Source organism: Pteropus vampyrus, unplaced genomic scaffold (genome assembly GCF_000151845.1).
Source record: "Pteropus vampyrus isolate Shadow unplaced genomic scaffold, Pvam_2.0 Scaffold81, whole genome shotgun sequence".
Lineage (NCBI taxonomy): Eukaryota > Metazoa > Chordata > Mammalia > Chiroptera > Pteropodidae > Pteropus > Pteropus vampyrus.
Window position 1 is genome coordinate 7,535,155 of NW_011888862.1, and position 21,028 is coordinate 7,556,182.

Below are 21,028 nucleotides of genomic sequence, written 5' to 3' on the forward strand. Positions count from 1 at the left end.
AGGGTGTTGAAAGCAACTACTTTAGAGAGCTATGCTGGGAGGTCTACCTTCTCTCATCAGGGAAGTTGGGGAAGGGCTGTCCCCAGAAGGGTGTGGACCCATGGTGACTCAAGCAACTCAACCTCCACTCAATATAATCACACTTGAAAAGAGGCTACACATGTTAGCATCTTCGATGGGCCCCATGAGATAGCATTAGAGCCCAAAGTTTCAAATTTTAGTATTAATGAAGTACAGAAATGAGAAGTAAGGTACAGCTTCTCATTGCCCTGCCTAAGGGATGGACCTGGTGGGAGGGGACTCCACTTCCTAATCCAAAGCCTTCATGGGCTCCTTGGGGGCCCACTCAGAGCTCCATATGCATGTGTCCCCTGCCGGTAAACTACACAGATGGCTGGTTTGCCACCCTGCCTCTGGTGCTGCCTGCCATTGGAGCAGCAGGGGGCAGGAGAGAGAAGTCTGCCCTTTCAATGAGGACCAGAGCATTGTTGAGTATGGGTGGCCTGAACTCTTTCAAGTAGTGCATTCAGACTGTTTGCTTCTCAAAGTGCCATTCAGACTTTCTCTTTGTTTTCTAAGGATGGCTGAAAAAGCCACGGGAAGGGACTGGTGCTCTGCATAGGATGTAAAGGGCGGTGGGAGACAAAATAAAATGGCTGTTATAATAACACCCTCTGAGTCCAACAGGTTCAACATGTTAGTTACACTCATAAATTTCAATTCTTTCAAAGGCTCCTGCCAGCTCTAATAACCTCTGACTTCTAAGTGCGAATTAGTACTTATTTAGTTAACAAACACTTCGGTCACACTTGCTGTAAGTCAGGTACTACTCAAAGCACTTTATCAATATTAACTCATTTAATCCTCATAAAAGCCCTATGAAGTAGGTACTATAAGCATCTGTTTTACTTATGAAGAAAATGACACACAGAAAGGTTAAGTAACATACCCAAGATCACACAGCTAGCAAGTGGTTGAGCCTGAATTTGAACCAAGGATGTTTATAGCCATAGACAAGAACAGAGTTCCAGTCTCGAGTTCCACAACTCTATCTACCCAAGTGGGATGAAAATAAGTGTCCGCACAAAGGTGTGTTATGTGAGTGTTCCAAGCCGTGTTATTCACAATAGCCAAAAAGTGAAAATAATCCCAATGACCAGTAACTGGTAAGAATGTGGTCTAGACATACAATGAAATGCTATTCAGCCAGAAAAGGAACCAAGTGCCAACAAAGGCTATAGCACGGGTGAACCTCAAGATGATTATATGTAGTGAAAGAAGCTCAATGCGAAGGACCACATGCTGTATCACTCTGTTTCTACGAAATCTCCAGAGCAGACAAATCCATGCAAACAGATCAGTGGTTCCTGGGGCTGGGTGGTAACAAGGACTGACTATAAGGTGGCATAGGGACCTTTTTGGGGTGATGGAAATGTTCAAAACCAAGCTTGTGGTGATGACTGCATAGCTTGGAAAATTTTCTAGAAACCACTGAATTGTGCACTTCAAACAGGTGCATTTTACGATTTTTAAGTTATACCTCGATAAAACTGTTAAAACAAAAGCAAAGGGAGCTGACCCTGGCCATAAAGGCCCTTCCTCCTGTTCTAGCCAGTTCACAGCATGTGAAAACCCTTCCGAGGAACAGTGATGGAGCAGTGAGGGGAGCACTTTAGGCCAAGAAGTTGCCCAAAGCCTCTAGATTTCCTTCCAGGTTCTAAAAGCCTCTGCGCAGCTTTGTGGAAAGGCCCACCTCACCCACCTGCACCCAACCAGAGTTCTGCACCAACCAGCTGAGATTTCTTTACAGGACTGCTCTGTTTTGCAAAGGGTAATTATATGCAGGGGAATTTCCTACCCAATATAAGACCCCATATTTATTATTCCCCAAACACCCCTGCATTATTTTGCAATGCAAAATTCATGCCTCCTCAAACCAATTACTTGGGAAATGTGATATGTGATAATGAATTATACATGTGTTTTCTTTGTGAATTTTTTTTCTCTTTGGGGATGCTAATTATGAGACAAATTGTTGGGGGGTTTATGTCTTGAAATAATTCCTTGTCATATAAGAGATCCTCTTGCTACACAGTGCCAAGCTAACTGGTGGCTTCCAAAGAGGAAAATGTAAGTCATTTTCAATTAAGGTAGTAAAAAAATGTGCCACTCATACATACATATATACATACTCATATATACCTGCTGATATATGTATATTTATTTCAGAAACAATGAATGCAAATTCAATACACTCTCTGGCAGATTCTGGTGGAGCTCTTGGTATAATATTTTTCCATTTTGAGGTACATGTACCACCCCTGGTTTACAACTTGAAAAGTCATTTCTGATGCATAAAAGTTCCCTTTACATAGGGAATGTGTCTCTACTGTGGGTGTCCAGTGGCCGACATACAATTCCCTTGTTGAAGAAAAGTCTTTCAAAGCTGAGACATTATTCACCCAAACTAAGGCCAAATCTGTCCACTCACTGTACAGCTTGATGCTACAGGGACAGAGAATAGTCATTTGGCTTTTATAGCTTATTTTGAAGTTATAACATTACAAGTGCTGTTTCATAATTCTCTCAAGCAAGATCTTTGTGATTCTTATACCTTAAGAGATCATAACCTTTATTTATTCAAAATCGGTACTTCTTTCCAAGGATAAAAGTTTTTGCTATAGTTGCTTTTAAACTGGAATTTGAAGTTGGGGACAATACACCATCCACTTTCATTATCAACTGCCCACACTGCACTTAGGCACTCAGTAACTAACTCTTGAAGGATTGTAGCTTGCAGAGCAAGCATAACTCCTAGATGGCCACCTCATAGAAAGCTCTGTTCTGCTTACCAGTAAAAGTCTCTGCACGTGGATTCACTGCTGCAAAACGTTTAGAGGTTCCAAAATCGGTGATTTTCACCACTCCACTATAGGTATTCACCAGAACATTATCACCCTTAAGAAAAGGAAGAACATTAAATGCTTAAAGATGGATTTTGACAAACGAACATGACACAGATTTGGACCTTAAGAAACAGTCACAAGTCTATAGGAAGACCAGACTGCACTTTGGGGATTCCCATGCTCAATCCTTTCTCTTCTGTGGGCTGGTGAGCTTCCAGACACTGCCAGCAGCTCATGTGATCTGAGATATACAAATGAGGCCTCTTTCGCTCAGACAAGCAAGTACCTTTAGATCTTTGTGCACAACCCGGTTTTCATGGAGATACTTAAGGCCTTCCAGCATCTGCTTGGTGTAAAACTTGATAGCAGGCTCCTTCATTGGCCCCCACTTAGATTGCAAAAGAGCAGAAAGGCTTCCTGGAAACAGACGCAGCAGAAAACTCATCAGAGTGATGAAGATTCAATTCTAAGAGTTCAGGGAAATAAAATCAGGTGATGCTTCTAACCTAATGTAAGCAATCACACCAGCATTACTGTATCTGGGCTAAATACGACATCTTCATTTTCTCTCTGTTGCCTGTTTCCCAGATGTGTGAGCAGCACAGTGAAGGGACTGTAGGTGAAACAGCATATCAGCTTAACCAGAGGTGGAGGGTGAACTGGAACCCCTTGTGACCCTGGAAATTCAGCGGGGCCACCCTAGGGTTTAGCTCTGTTCAGCTGCACAAAGTCAGGAGGAGACCACAGCAATGCTCTCTGACTCTAGGTGAGGGGGCCCAACGCTTCAGACCTGGCACAAGTGTCTTAGCATTTAGCGTAGGTCAAAGCCACGTTTCATACCATGGTGAGATCAGAGGTGGATAGGACCAGAGTGAGGGGCTCTTCGGGGTGACAACGGACTAGGACTGGAAGAGATTGGGTCTCTCCATTCTCATTGTGAAATGCCCTCAATGCTAGGCCACAGGGACAGGGCTGTCTTAATAATCCTTTAATTATACTAATAAACATTGAAACTTTAGGCCAAATTAAACCTCCATTCACTGCATTCCGATGTTTCAGAGGTCTTTGTGCAGGCCCTCGGGCATCAGCCAGTCTTGGCTTTCCCTACTAACACAGTGCTGTGGGACTTTCTATGCCTCAGTTTCCCCATCTGTAAAAGGGGATGCACATGTTCCTCTCTAATTCTATTGTCATTCTTAAACCTCATGCTTGGAATAGCAATTAACGTGAACAGAAACTAACATATTTCCTGCTAGACTGTGAGCAACGTGAGAGAAGAAAAAACCACTTTATTTCTCCTTAATGTAACCCTCAAAATCTAGTCCATTGTCTGGCTCTTAATATATATATAGTTAGGCTCCTAATATAATAGTAAGCTCTTAATAATTGTTGGTTGAATGAATAGATTTATAACTGAAGTTTTTATATTTGTATTCAGATCATAATTATCATTATAATTTATTTTTTTTTAAATGAGCACTTACTCTTGCTCTCTGCCAGGTACTGTTCTTGCTCTCTGCCAGGTACTGTTTCAATTGCTTTACATACATTTTCTCATTTAATCCATCGAACAACCCACTAAGATAAGGTCACTATTACTCCAATAACTATTACTATTCCACTTATCACAGTAATTATTACTCTAATTTTATAATTCATTTATTTAGAAGACTGAAGACACAGAGAAGTAAAGAGTTTGCCTGAACCTAGAGAATATCATGCTAAGTGAAATAACTCAAAGATCAATACCATATGATTTCACATATAAGTGGAATCTAAAAAGAACAAAACAGAAACACACTCATAGATAACAGAGAACAATCTGATAGTTGCCAGGTGGGAAGGAGTGTAAGGGGATGGTTGACAAAGGTGAAAGGATTAAGATGTGCAAACTGCCAGTTATAAAAACAGTCACGGGGATGTGATGTATAGAATAGGGAATAGAGTCAATAATATTGTAATAACTATGTATGCTGTCAGGTGGGTACTAGACTAATTGGGGTGATCACTTCATAAACTGTATAAATGTCAATTCACCATGTTATACATCTGAAACTAATATAGTATCATATGTCAACAGTAACTGAAAAATAAAAAAAAATATTTTAAAAAAGAATTTGCCTGAGGTTACACGACTTGCAGATGGGAAGGACCAATTCTAACTAGACAATAGCTCCAGACTCAAGGAACTCTTATCCTTGCACCATACTGCTTGCATTTGGGGATTTTGTGGATAAAGTACTGGTGTTTGATTTCACTGTCAACACATTATTCTGCGATGTCATTTTAATAAACATCAGTCACCTCTTCTCTGGGCCACCTTTAAACTCCTAGGCTGTGAAGGCCTCAGGGCCGGAGACTATGCTTTATTCATCTGTCTCCAGCGCTCAGCCCAGCTCAATGAATATTTGAGACTGAATTAACAAACCAGAAACAGACTGTTCATGTGACATTGGAAAGTCTGCATCCAATTCCTCTGAGAAACAAATGCTTTCCAACATCTAAAAGGTCTGTAATTTTTAAGATGGCAAGATGAATAATGATGCACATATTATATTTCCACCAGTGATTTGCAGACTGTGAGACCAGAAGACCAGGGACTACTCACCCCCAGGGACTTGTTCCATGAATATCTTGACAAAGCCGTTCTGAGAAACAGAGCCCAGGTACTGAACAATATTGCAGTGCTTGAGGTACTTACGCAGGGCTATCTCCTCATGCAGAGGCTGGGAGTACCTAGTAGGAAAAACAAAGCCAGTGTCACCTGCCAAATCGCTGGGGCTCAGGGTCCACAACACACCTCACTAATACCTGCCCTGCTGGGGCCAAAGTGTGTCAAGTTTCTCAGGCACCCAGTGGAGTGTCTGGTGTGTGGTAGGTACACAATGAATGGCTGCTGTTGCTACTACTGCTGTTGTTAGGGCCTGAACTCTCCAACCATCCTTTGCCTCTTTCACTAATCCACATGAAAGGTGGTGTTCTACAAGGTTCTGTCCTCAGTTGCCTTTGAGTCTCATTCCACATTCACACCACACTACAGCAACAGCCACTTAATGGACCTCCAAGCCCCGCCTCTGGCCTTTTTAATCTATTCTCCCCTGGCCACTATATTCTCTCTTTCTAAACCACACACCTCATCACATCACTTCCCTTCACAAAGTCCACACAAAGTCCACATTGCTTAACATGGCACACAAGGACCTTCAAACTCAGGTCAAACTAATCTTTTAAATTTTCTGCCTCATCTCAAAAGCCCCTACTGCCTCAATCCTACATTCAAGTAACAACAATTTGTTCTCTGAACAGTGTTTAATAGCTCTGTTTGTCCCTCAGCATAGAATGCTATGGCCTGCTTTTCTGCCAGACAAACTCCTACTCATCCCTCAAAGAACAAAGAAGATTTATTTTCTCAAACTTGCCACAACTCACCCAGGGAAAGTAATTCATTCTTCTCCTATGTTCTACAGAGCGTACCCCTGCATTATGGCACTTGTCACTCTGGCTCCCAAGCAAGGTCTCTGCATTCCCCACCAAACAGGAAGCATCCTGGGATAAGGATGCTTATCCTAGTCACCTTTCAGTCCCCAGAGCCAGCCCAGAATCTGGCGCAGAGAAGGTGCCCAGTATCATAAGTTTCCTGTAAATTTAGGGAATGGGACAAAACAGTCTCTAAGGTCCCTTCTAAAATCTCAGGAACAACTATTGGCAATGGAAAGCTGAAACAACTATTGCAACCAATTGAAGGTGGCACCTGTCAGCAATTCCCCTCAGAAAACAATGTATCTATCTATCATGAGAGTCAGAGAATACTGAACAAGGAATTCAAGAGACTGAATGCTAGTCTTACTTCTTCATGTCCTTAGTGAAGTTGTTTAATCTTCCTCAGCCTTGGAAGAAGTTGGATGAGTTCATTTCGGGTGTTGACTTATAATTCAAATATCATAACATGCAATCTTATTAAAAATGAACAGATGAACGAACAAGTGAATGAACGAATGAATGGTGAAGTGTCTTATAGCTGCTAGAAATTATGTGTAACCCATCCCTAATAATTCACTGCCACCTGGATAGAATTTGCATTTAGCCATCAGTGTCCAGCACTGAAGGCAACCCTGCAGATGTGGTCTGACCACACCTGTGGAGCATGCAACTATTATTTCTTATGCTTCGGCCATGACTGTGTATGTAGCTCCTCTACAAAAACACTTGACAGTCAACACTACAGCGTTCTTGTTTAGAATTATTTGGGGTATAAATTTTAAAAGGAATAAACATTTAGACTCTAAAAATGTTGAAGAAATAAGTTAGTAGTACTGGTGGTTAAAAAAAAAGTAGCCCAAAATCTATGGGTGAGGGTATAAAAAAGGTCTGTATTGCAAAAAGCTCGATTTCTTTTTAACACATCTGATTTTCTGTAATGATACATCTGAATAAATAATAGTTATTTAAAATTGGTGCAGTGTGAATTACAGTACCGCGTCGCATTTTTTAAATATTTGCAAACAACTGTCTACATAAAAATGTAAAACTTTAGACCTAGTTGATGGATAAAAATAAAACTAGTTTTCTTTTAAAATATGACTGCTATCCACATGCCTCTAAATGAAATGGTTCCATTTCCTCTATTTATAATATGCAGATAACAAAAGCAAATCCCCCTTATCACAAGAGAATTACAAATTGTTTGATGGCATATGCTTTCATTCTTCCTTAAATCCTCTGCACCGTTAGTGGTGGGCGCAGGATTTAGGAATGGAGGTGGCAAATGAGGAAGGTAGAAGGCCCTCCCCAACTTGCCTGCTATCTTTTTCTGGGATTTCTTTGATGGCTATTTGCAGTTGATTACTCAGATGTCTTCCAGCATACACAACCCCGAACGTGCCTTTCCCCAGCACAACTCGAGTGCCATCTTCATCATAGTCATACTCGTACTAAAGAAGGAAAAATAACAAGATAAAAAAGCATACAACTTGTGGAGAAGCTTCATAAAAGCCCAAACGCTATCCTGCCATTTAAAAAAATTTATAAATAACATTATTTGAGTACCAGGCAGGTCACTTTGCTTAGGTTATATACTTCTCATTAAATAACCACTTTAAAGGGGTAGAATTCTCAGTTACTCATAAATTCACATGATTTTATGAAATGGAATTTAAGAAATTTACAAATATGGCTCATGTATAATGCAGCTGGCTCATCTTTTGGACATTTCTCCCCACTTTAATGTTGTAATTTAAAAACGCTTCTTAGCATATCAACTTCCCAAAATAGGTGTCTTCCTGCATGATACCTTATCAATTTGTCACAAAACAAACTTCTACAGCCCAGAAAAGAATTGAAGGTCAATAAAATTAAAACTGTCTTAATACAAAGTATTAAGCTTTGCTGCTCCCCAACACCTTTTAGATGTATAGATCTAGCATTACACATACTGTAAAAATGTGACCTACAATTAGGATTGCTATTTTGTTCCCCAAAACTTATTATCAAAAGTTGGTGCACATCTGCATTCTCGCTGATTTTTCTCAAAGATTAAAACAAACAGAACTCTAGGCTGAGCAATACTTCTTTAAAGAAGAGACAGCAACAGATTCTGTCCTTTTCTATACTCCACAGTGCCAACTTACAAAAGCACACAGAACAACGTGTGTGCATGAGTATGCGTGTTTGTGTCACTTCCAAATCAACTTCTAGGAGTGTTCATAATGATTAAGATTACTAATGGGTCCCCATCACTATCTGACTTAACCAGACATCAGCCTGCTCCATAAAAGGCTTCTACTCATAACTTTCTCTGCCTTCATATCTGTTATCTTCAAAGTACATCACTCAGTTTGTTTCTACAATAAACTTTGGTTCTAAGCTACAAATTAAAGTACCTGACTCAATTATTAAAATGAACCTCTTTGATATTTTCCTGAAAGAAGCCTCAAGGAATTAATTTTAGTCAAACTTTATAGTAAAATTTCATTAATCATTAGGAGAATCTGAATTAATGGCAAATCTGAATAGTTGCACAAGATTTAACTATATGTGTAATGGGGGACTACAACAGTGCTGTCTAAAAGAGCTTATAATGATCCTTTTTTAAAAATGAATTTAAAATTGTTATATTTAATATATCATATGTAAGCAGATATAATATTGTATGCCAAGTGTAATTGAAAAATTAAAAAATTATTAAAATAAAATATAAAGAATTTTCACACAAAAAATGGGACATTTTCTTTATGCACCGAAGATACAATAAATTTTTCCATGTTGTAGGTCTTCTATGACTCACCTCTAAGGCCTCCCCTTCAGCATTTACTTCCAGCTCCACTGTACTGCCCATTGCAACGGTTATCATCTCTTTGACCAAAGTGCAAAACCTAGGATAGCAAATGTTACAAAAATGCTAATCATGATCACTTTTGTTCTCTATCCTTACTTTAGCCTTCTTACATTAAACTGTGATTAAATATAAACCAAGCTTTCACAAGTTCATGAAAGCATTAAATTGAGAAAGATAAAGATTGTAAAACTTGTTCTAGATAAAGGGGACTATACAGATATGACAACTAAATGCAACATGTGATCTTGGATTGGATCATGGACCAGAGAAAAAATCTTTTGTTTTGCTGTAAACAACATTAGGGGAATAATAAGTAAAATTTGGATAAGGTTTCTAGATTACAGTACCACATCAATCTTAATTTTCTGATTAGATAACTGTACTGTGATTACATAAGTGAATCGCCTTGTTTTTAGGAAATACCTTATTTTTAGGAAGTATTTAGAGGTGATGGAGCATAATGTCTACAACTTACCCTTAAATAGTTCAGAAAAAATAACCCTATGCAAATAGAGAGAATGTAAAGCAAATGTGGTAAAAGGGTTAACACTGGGGAATTCTGGGTGAAAAATATAGGAAAATTCTTTGTACTGTTTTCTAAACTTTCTTATAGGTCTGAATACTTTCCGAAATAAAAAGTTAAAAGAAATTGTAATTGGTAAAAGGATTTGAGTAGATATTTCTCCAAGGAAGATATATAAATGGTCAATAAGCTCACGAAAAGATACTCAGTATCATTAGTCATTAGATAAATGAAAATCAATCCCACAATGAGATTCCACCTAACATCCACTAGGATGGCTATAATCAAATTAACAGACAATAACAAGTATTGCAAGGATGTGAAGAAATTAGAACCCTCACATACATTGCTGATGGGAATGTAAAATGGGAAAACAGTCTGGCAGTTCCTCAGAAGATTAAACGGAGTTATCGTTAAGTATAAACATATGGCCACAAAAAACATGCATGAAAATGTTAATTGCAGCATTATTCATAATAGCCAAAAAGTGGAAATAACCTAAATGCCTTTAACTGATGAGGAGATAAATTAAATGTGGTCTATCCACACAATGGGATACTATGCAGCCACAGAAAGGAATGAACTACTGATACATGCTACAACATGGATGAACTTGAAAACTTTATAAGTAGAAGAAGCCAGTCGCAAAAGACCACATGCTATATGATTTGATTTACACGAACTGGCAAGAATAGGCAAATCCATAGAGACAGAAAGATTATTGATTTTGTAGGGCTGGGATTGGGGGGGTTAGGTCAAGGGAAAAGGGGAGTGACTGTTAACAGATACTGGGTTTCTTTGCGGGGTGACGAAAATATTCTAAAACCAGACGATGGTGATGGTTGCAAAACTGTAAATATACTTAAAAAAAGATTAAATTGCAAACTTTAAATAAGCAAATTTCATGGTATATGAATCATATCTCAATAAAACTATAAAAGTAATTGTCCATATTAAAATTTCAGGAAAGCTAATATAGCAAATAAATTTTTCACAACAAAGAGTCCTTTAAAAGGACTTCAAAATTAGATTGTAAATACTTGAATCAGTTATAACTCACCTATGACAGTGGTCTTTGGTGGGAAAGCAGATTTGAAAGTCATCAGAATTATCATGGACAAAAAGAAAACAACACCGTTCATCTAACTTGAATATGCTGTAAAATTTCAAAACATAAGAATGATTATATGTAAGTTATGACATTAATTTTAAAATCTGAGAAAAATCTAGTAACAGATTTTCTTCCATTTTACAAATTTGAAAGATTCACTGTTTTAACAAATATCCCCAAAATTTGACTTCTATTTCTCTATGAAATTTAAATAGCAGGAACATTTATCTTGCTTATGTTTGAGTTTGTATTCATCAGCTGACTTTAATTTGTATCAAGAACTTACCACATATTCAGTGCTAAGCAAAGCATACGGAGCAGCAGAAAAAGGAATAAAATATGGTCTCTGTCCCCAAGAGTTTATAATTTAACAAAAAATACAGGACAGGTAATAGTGAAATAATTTATTATGGTAACGAAGGAAGTTCTAGACTTGAAAAATAGCAGGACACAGTATTTGTGGCCACAAAGGGAAGTATAAATAAACATGGCATCTTAAGTCAAAGAAAGGCCTTTAAATATTATCTGGTCCATTCCCACCTGGTCTGGATCTAACTTTTACAGCTCCTAAAACAGGCAATATTCAGCTTGCGTGAACATATCTAGTGAGAATTCAACATACCCCATCTGCTGATGGATTTCACTGCTTCAAAGTTCTTTATCTGTACTAAGTCAAAGCCTACACAATGGCCCTCAGTTTATCAAGTGACACTATGGAAAAGGCTAGATTCTCTTCTATGATTAGCTCTTCAAACAAATGAAGCCACTTTCTCTTGTCCTTTCTAAGTCATCTCTTCCTGAGATCCACAGCTCCTTTGACCATTCTTCATATGTTATGGATTACATCACAAATACTGAGCTTAAACAGCAATAGTACAGGGTGATTCAAAAAGAATTAAAAGTAGGTTATACACGAGTAAGTTTTGAAAACCAGTCTGTAAAGAAACTACCACAGTTGGTTGGACAGCACATGCTCTTCATGTCACATTGGTCCCAGGGTCTGATTCACCCCAGGCCCTTTGCACATCCCTGTTGATAGCTAAAATGGCAACAAGAGGTATCTCTATAAGAAGGTACAAAAAGTTCCTGACTACATGTTCTCATACAACTGAGTTACTGCGTAATACATTTAAAATGTTCAACACTTTTTGAATTATATTTTCTGAGCAGTATTATTCAAGTACATTACTGTCCTTAAATTATTTCCCTCCTTTTAAAGTGATGTAAACATTATCCCATTTAAACACTGATGTGTCTAGGACAGGATCATACTGTGTCTGGTAGTAAGGGGATTCAGTCAGTGGCCTGTGGACTCAGAATCAGAGATAGGACACAGGGCTGTAGTAGAAGCTCTTAATTTGATGGAAACTATGAAGAAACTGAGACCTAGAGAAGTTGAGTGACTTTCCCAAGGTCAAATAGCAAAAGGGGGATTAGAACTTTTTTCTACTTTAGGGCCATTCCCATCTTTGGATGTGTTGGCAGGGTGAGACTGAGTGTAGCCACACGGTTCAGGCCCAAATGGTTACCACTCCTGACCCAAAGAGAAAGTGCCACACCTCTCCCTGGAACACACCACTCCACTCTCTTGCTAATAACTATGGCTTTGGCTCCATTACTCTGCCCAGGAAACCCCAGCCAAGTGTCATTACCAAGTAACTCCCAGTTTCAGTTTTGGGGTTCCTGAGTATTTGAATATCATTGGATCAAAGAAGAAACACTTTCTCTTTCTATGTATATAACTTCATTTTTTAAAAAAGTTTGAGACAAGAGTTTGGTCTGCTGCATACAGAAAGAAAAAAAAACTATTCTGTTATAGCAAGCTAAGAAGCCCTTACTAGCAACACATTAGAAACAAGCTCAGGCAAGGAGACAAAAGAGAAAATAGTCCATTTTGGGTTCTGTTAAAAATTGGAACATCACATATTATAAATAAGTGGAAACATTCAAGTAATAAAACATTATCGCCATCATTTGTATTAAAACAATAATTATATTTTCCTTATGTTCTTACCTTAGTCCCCTAATGGAAGAGGCTGTAAAATTCCATTCATGGATTTGTTTCTGCAGGTATCAAAGACAAAAGTCAATAACTTGATTTCTTTCATGCAAAGAATCATTTTTGGTTTCAATCTATGGCCAATCACTTCTACTATTTAACTTTCAATAGAGATTTAGGGGTTAAAACAACAACATATTTTGCATAATTTTGAACACCAGAAACATTTTCTAATGTATTATAAAAGTTCATTCGTATCTCTAATCCAGTTTAGAGCAAATGATCTAATTTTGAAATAGAAACAATAAGCACACATAAGTACATAGAGAGTGGCCCTTCATCTTCTGTCAACATATCGGGAAAACTCTAAAATAAGGGTGGGAACAGCCCACCTAAGTTGAGTGACCAGCAAAAATGCTTGGAGAAGAATGTGTCAGACACCAAATAAGTGTTCACCAATCTTTATTTTTTTTTCTCCTTGGGATATGTTTCCCAGCCTCCCTCACAGCTAGGTAGGCCGTATGATGGCATTCTAACCAATGGGATGGAAGCAGGAGTGATGTGCGTCACCTGCAGGCCTGGTTCATAAAACCCTCCACAGCAGTGCTCTATATTCTCTTTCCCCATGCATTACAAAAAGGAATGGGGATACTGCCAATCTGGATGGGACATGAGGCAGATAATTTGGGGGCTATATGTTTTAGCGGCTAGACTACCATGACTAATACAAAGACTAACTGGGATTTCAATCTGTACAAGATGCAATTCTTAAAAATAATTCTGTCCTCTCCCACTACCACCATTCCCTACCCTTAAACTTTGCACAAAACTAAGCTTCAGAAGGAATGTATGAAATCCCAGTTTCAGAAGAGCTGTAGGCTACAATACCAATACATCACAACAATAGATAATTTTAAATGAGAAAACACATTTGGTTAGCCTGAGGAATGTCATAAATGATGAGCTAAGCGCCGCTCCCCACCTCACCCCAGAGATGTACAAGAGCCAAATTACCGAGCATATGGCTCAGAACAACCAGGAGTAGTCAGGTGACAAGTTTCCTGCCATTCTGGAGCCATGACGACAGGAATAACTGGGAGGATGAGTCCAAATGGGAAAATATCCATTCTTACATATTGATTAAGCACCTACTATGAGCCAGGCCAGGTACCAGCACTGAGGACATAATGGAGAATGACAAAGTCCCTGCCTTCATGGGGCTTACATTCAAGTGAGGGGAGATGGGCAATAAATTAAATAGTAAATTAATAGTGTGGTGAAAAGCGCTACAAAGAAAAATAGAGCAAGGAAGGCTATTAATGTGGAGCAGGAGGTCATGATGTTAATCTAGATACTCAGGGAAGGCCTCTCTGATGATTGAGCAGAAAAAGTAGGGGTAAAGGAATGAGCCAAGAAGATAGCTGGGGGAATAGTACCAGGCAGTGGAAACAGCAAATGCAAAGGCCCTGAGGCAGCATTGTGCTTGGCATGTTTGGGAACCAGCAAGGAGGGGTGTGAGTGGAGTGAGGGGAGGAGTGGGAGAGAAGGTTGGAGAACTCATGAGGGAGATCGTGCAGGGCCCTGGTGGCCATCATCAGGACTTCAGCTTCTACTCTATCTGGGATGGGAAGCCACTGAGGGCTGTGAAAAATGAAAGTGTACAAAAACATTGTATCAGACTCAAAGCCATTGTATCAGACTCAACCATGTGGAAAGACTGAGCCTATTTCAGAGGAGAAGTATGTTCAAAGTCACTGAAAGAGGGTAGTAGTAGAGAGCAGGAGTCTGCCTTCGGATTCAGGTACAGAACTATGAACCAGGGCAGATTCAAAAGAGTCTTGTCCAACCCACATAGCCTACAAGAGACTGCACTGTATGTAGAAAGCTCAGTAACATGAGTTTTCAAAGTATTCCCAGATGGTAGGTTTACTCTAGAGTAGCTTTAGGGAATTTCTCGATTTGAAAGGAAGATTTACTAGTTAAGAAGTGAACGACATGAACCTCCCCTCTTTCTCTTTATGTTATAATCAACGGGCATTTGGGGTGAGGGCACCTGCTTTGCAGGTTCTACAGATATAAAAATATAGAAGTCATGCATAGGCTGGCAATGCTGCTGGGGAGAAATTTTTGAAAACTGATACACAAGCCACAGAACGTATTTTGTACATGATACAGGCAATCGGGCATCCTATATATATTCAGTGGAAAGACTGAGAGGGTGGTCAGAGATGCCTTTGCAAAAGTTAGGACTTGGGTAATAGGAAGAAGGAATTCCAGGGAGGAAGAAGGATGAGAACAAAAGCAGAATGTGCCCTGTAGGGCCAGCTCCAGGCAGTCAGGAGACTGAGAGTGGGGGAGAAGCAGGTGGCGGGGGGCGGGCGGGAGGGAGGAGCAGGATTATATAGGGGCTTGACAACTGGTAAAAAGAGTTTGGGCTTTATTTGGAAAGCCATAGGATCCAGTAACCATTGGGGAAATCTCAAGGGGGCCAGTACAAATGTTTTTTAAATTATTATTAAAGTTTTTCATTGAAGTATAACATACATTTAGAAATGGAAATGGACACAGTGATCACCTCAATACATTTCCACAAAATGAATATCTACTGTAACTAGCATCTAAATCGAGAAATAGCACATGAGCAGCAGCCCAAAAGCTTCCCTCATAATCTCCCCCCCAGTCACTCCTTTCCACCCAAGGCAACCACTATTCTGACTTCTTCCGTCACAGAGACTTTTGCCTGTACTGGAATATTACATAAATGAAATTGTAAAGTCTGTGCTCTCTGGTATCTGCAAGTGGAGTTTTTGTGAACTCTGGTAGGGAAGGCAGGACTGGACTCACTGTTTCTCATTTGGTGTCCTGGTGGGTCAACTGGCACAGAGTACTCAATTAGGAAAGCTGGGACTGTTTTCCTCCTGTTCTGAGCCTTCTGTTAGGCAGTACCCTAATCTTTTCTGAGAGGGGACATTTTACCTTTTCTAAATCATGATGAGGAAATAGGTTCAAGATTGTAGCTTTCCACATCACTGACAGAAGCCCCTAGTAAACGTGCATTGGAAGCAGAGCCAGGGTAGGCTACAGAGAAATGGGCCAGGAAGCTGGAGGTAGCGGTGTATACCCCAGGATCCCCTGGAAGCCGACTCAGCTTCTGCTCTCCTACCCCACACTACAGACTTTTGGGGAGGAATCTTGGGTGTCTTTGATGATTTTGTTAAGAGCACAGACTTTTTATGTAAGTTTACCCTGTTTCTGACATAAGTATAAAAAGTATCAAAAAAGAGCTTTCCAAAACCAGCAGCCCTATCTGTGTGGACAGCATTGGTGGCCACCACATGCCTGTTGGTGACTTTGGGGCTCATGAAAAGCTGAAGGAGAAATGTTGCGTTTGCACCTGCTCTGTGTAGCCTCCTTGCACTAATGTGCTGGTGCAGCTTGCACCAGGCTGGAAAGACCCGTTCTGCACATCTCTTCCTAACCTCATACTTGGTGACCCAATGGAGCTTGCTTGAAACTGGCCATGGTGAGAGATTTTATACTACAGAAATCAGCAAACATGACAAATCAGCCCTCTGCTCCTGTGTCCCCTGGAGAGTTAGTTGTTAAACATTTACCAGCATAAGTTTCTGAACCTTTGGCTAATAAACCAAAACTTAATCTCATCTTATAGTGATGTTGCATGTAGGTGGGTGGGGGGGGAGGGGGGGAGAGAGGGGAGAGGAGAGAGAGAGAGAGAGAGAGAGAATGAATGTGTGTGAGTGTGTGAGTGTGAGTGTGTGTGTGTGTGTGTTAGTTCTCCCACCATCTATAGCCACCAGGGAAAAATGCAATTTTGTGTAGAGAAATGTCATCTTACTCTAGGCAAATATGCTTGCTTTCACAATCTGCAGAATTTCAAAACTGTAAATGAAGGCAAAAGCAAAGGCTTCATCTCAGAGAAAAAAAGCAATTTATATTTCTCTCAGACATTTGCTCTGACAACTATAAGTACTTGTGTAAAACATTTCATCAATCAAGGAAAACTAACATTTGTTGCTTATATAGTTCTTTTCCATTTCTTATTATGGACTATATACAAACAAAGTAAAACATTTACAACTAGCAAGATATTATATATACCAATGGAAATTTCCATTAAAGGTCGGCAACCATTATAGGATTCAAATGAAGTGGACAAAGATTGTAGAATTCCATGAGACTAAAATCAGTTTGCTGTAAAAGTATGGAGTCAATTTAGTAGGATTAGTTTTTTCTGCAACTACTTGTCAAAATATGAGGTGTTTTGTACATATATCAATGGAATAGTGAGACTGAAGATCAGAATTTTGAAAATTCTCTTGTATCATAGTGGCATCAATGACACAAAGAAAATAAGCGATGGTGATCTCTAGTACAAGAATTCCAACACTGAGAACTTGGTGCTTCGTGGAGATAGTATCTGGAGAGGGGCACAAAGGGAGCATGAACAAGGCTTTGGTGGGTGGGGCCTGCTGATGCCTCCTTCTTGACCTGCACTGGGTACCCAGGTGTGTTCACTTAGTAAAAACCCATCAAACTGTACATTTATGATTGATGTACTTTTCTTTGTATATGTTGTACTTCAATAAAAGGTTAAAAAAAACTCAAAGAGGCAAATTTAATAGAAGATGAAAGCATTCTTCAAATGATATATACCTGTATGAACAGCATGTATTTTATCATAGCTTTAATTTTTCTCTTTAGCACTCAAATATTTAAGGTACACAGTGCAGGAAGAAAAAAACCCCAAGCACATTATGGCAGCTCATCTTCACTAATGGCTGCTGACTCTATTATCAATGAAAAGGTTGCTTCACTGTTAAATACCAGACAAGGTTAATTAGCTTAAGCTTATGTCATGGACTGAATGATTGTGTCCCCGTAAATTCATTCGTTGGAGCCCTAACCCCTGGTGTGATGGTGTGAAGTGGGGCTTTTGGGAGGTGATTAGGTCATGATGGTGGAGTCCTCAGGACTGGAGTAGTGCCCTTTTAAGAAGAGACAAGAGAGAGTTTTTTTCCTCTCTCTCTCCCTCCCTCCTTCCCTCTCTCGCTCCCTCCCGCTTTTTCCTCTCTCTCCACCATGTGAGGACACAGCAAGAAGACTACTATCTGCAAACCAGGAAGTGGGCTCTCACCAGAATCAGATCATGCTGCCAACCTGATTTCAGACTTCCTAGCCTCCAGAACTGCGAGAAACAAATTTCTGTTAAGTCATCTAGTCTGCGGTATTGTTACAGCAGCTAAAACAGACTAAGACAACTTAAGATATCATTTATGACTATTTCTTTTTTTATACTTTAATAAAGTGTAACTGATATACGAAAAAATGTACATATTTAATATGCATAATATGATGAATTTAAACATATGTGAACACTCATAACATCATTATCACCATCAAAATAACAGACATATCCAAATGTCCTTGTGTCCCTTGGTTTTTGCTTTTGTGTGTGTGTATACACATATAATACGGAATTTACCCTCTTAACAAATTTTGAAGTGCACAATACTGTATTGTTAACTCCAGGCACTATGCTGTATAGCAGGCTGCCACAACTGATTCATCTAGCATAACTCCAACTTTATACTCATTGAACAATGGGAAGTTGTATCATAACTATTTCTGATAAGGAATTTCTAATATGACTTTGAGCCTCTGCTTATTCTCCAATGTTGCATTTTATTTTTTAAGATATTGCTTACTTTCACCTGATTATTTGCTTACATACTTGTTTCCAGGAAAAAAATAATCCTTCTTTGCCAAGTTAATGGCAGAACTCTCTCCATACTCCATGAAAACATAGACATAGCAAACAGATCTATCTAATGCACTTGTCAAATGTGCTATATCTTTTTATTACTACAAAATATTTTATTTACAGCTTAAGGAAGGCAGTCAATAATACTGTAATAACTATACTGTAATAACTAATCAGGGTATCTCTTCGTAAATTATATAAATATCTAACCACTATGCTGTACATCTGATTCTAATATAAAATATTTAATGTCATCTCTAATCGAAAAATTAAAAAATATATTTTATTAAAGGAAAAAGCTAGTGAAATACTTTAGACACATAGAAATGAAAATATAGCTGTTATCATAAATCATTAGGCCAGGCCCAGCATTTCTGTAATCTCTTTAATGGGCAATTAAATTGTTTCCTTTTCTTTATTGTTGGTGTGATTATAAACTGGAAAGGTACAAATGTGACAGCAGCTAATGAAATTTAAACGTGTGTAATCCTGAATCTGGCAGGTCCATTTCTAGGAATCTCTGATCCTGAAACACCTACACAAGCATGGAAGGGTGTATCAACGTGTCTACCATTGGCTAGAGTACAAAACTAAGACCTAAACGTGCATTAGCAGGAAAGTGATAAAATAAATTATGGTTCATCCATAGCCAGAAATGCACCACATGATACGGGAATATCAGGAATACTACACTTAAAGAATCAGGTGTATCGGTGTGTGCTATATAAAAACCTGTCCATATATCAGTTAAAAAAGAGCAAGTTGCAAAATAATGAATATATACTATATGATCTCACTTTAATGACAATGCTTGTCTCAAATATATGTATTACATATTAATATATATAATGCACATGTTATATATACATTAAACACATACAAATGAGTTTAGAAAAAGGTATAGGTGGACAGCCACCAAATCACTGGAGATGGGAATGGGGACCAGGTTTGGGGGAATTTTAGGGACTCCCCCTTTATTCCCTATGTACTTCCTCATGGTTTAACTTTTTAACAAGCTTATATTCATTCATGTATATACACACATACACACATTCACACGTACATACATACATACGTATATATACATACACACACATATAATGGAAAAACTCGCTTCCTTTCTTTCATCTGTGATTATATTCTCATATACTTCCATAACTCAGAAGTGAGGCACAGGTGCCTGCTCCTTCAAGTCCTACAACAAAGACTCCTCTACTTGAAAATCAAATCTTTGATTAAATAATACAGAATAAAGAGAGAGCTGTTGGTGATTCTTTTCTTACCATTTCTTCGGATGAGACATACCACAGAGAAATCACCCTAGCCTCAGCTTCACTGCTTACAGAGATGTACGAAGGCTGGTAGACTTTGGTTGGTTCTAGCACCAGAACCTAAAAGAAGGACAGATTTCTGTAATGCATAGAAATGTATAACAGGTTACCCTGCCCAGTGAGGAAGTGGGAAGCTGTACTCTCCACAAACACTCATGAAGTACCTATAGTATGCCAACACTGCTCTAGGACCCATGGACACAGCAGCCTACAACAAAAGTCCCTCCCTTCAGGAGGTCTTTGCTCTGTTGCGGCAGAGGAACAAACAGATTGATAGACTGGGATATGCGATATGTTATCATATAGAGATCTGAAAAAATAAGGCAGAATAAAGGTGAGAATTGGAGGGGGGCATTTCTTTAGACAGGGTAGTCAAGAAAGGCCTGCCCGAGGAGATAAGAAAAAAGAGGAACACTACAGTTTTTGAGAGAAATGAAAAAATAAACTGAGAGCACAGGTAGATAGCAAGTCTGTAAAAAATGCAGGGGGATAAAAAGTGAGGTGACATTCCATCAGCAATGTTTGATTTTGTTGAGGTAGAGAGGGAGGGAAGGAGAGAGGAAGAGAGGGGGAGGAGGTGAGGAAGAAAGTGATGGAAAGAGAGAGAATAAATTTCCAAAGCAGATAAAGTAACATGTTTAAAATTGCTAAACCTGAGTAGAGAGTACCTGAGTGTCTGTTCCGTTCTTTTTTTGTACCTTTCAACAGGTTTGAAATATTTTGTAATTAAAAGAAGATTTTAAAACTTATTACCCCGGAACAAAATCATTATCATAAACATTTCAAATAACTTAATCCTTTATTAGCTGTTTAATGAAAATCTTGAACACCACATGTTCACAAAATCTTATGGTATAATTATGAAACACAATTAGCTAAAGTTCAGTTTTCAGGATGCTTAAATATCTTATGATTCCTTATAAGATGGTCATATAATTAAAATAAAAACTCAATGAAAAGATTAAAGAAATTTTACTTTTCAATAAAGTTTTAAAAAGTAATTAGTGGCATTGGAGGCAATCCAAAGCTCGACAGCAAACAG

The 21,028-nt window shown here is 38.8% G+C and overlaps 1 protein-coding gene across 3 annotated transcripts in view; it reads right to left on the reverse strand.

Moving 5' to 3' along the window:
• The window catches only part of MAP3K15 (mitogen-activated protein kinase kinase kinase 15), a 79,071-nt gene that overhangs the window by 16,743 nt on the left and 41,300 nt on the right, over positions 1–21,028 (reverse strand). For all 3 annotated transcript variants that reach the window (XM_023532334.1, XM_023532333.1, XM_023532332.1), the window contains exons 11-18: positions 19,939–20,046; positions 12,889–12,938; positions 10,824–10,919; positions 9,190–9,277; positions 7,704–7,837; positions 5,515–5,642; positions 3,193–3,323; positions 2,853–2,958 (exon numbers count right to left, since the gene is read on the reverse strand). In XM_023532334.1, the coding sequence (XP_023388102.1) occupies positions 2,853–2,958; positions 3,193–3,323; positions 5,515–5,642; positions 7,704–7,837; positions 9,190–9,277; positions 10,824–10,919; positions 12,889–12,938; positions 19,939–20,046 (841 nt within the window). The remainder of the gene's footprint in view (positions 1–2,852; positions 2,959–3,192; positions 3,324–5,514; positions 5,643–7,703; positions 7,838–9,189; positions 9,278–10,823; positions 10,920–12,888; positions 12,939–19,938; positions 20,047–21,028) is intronic.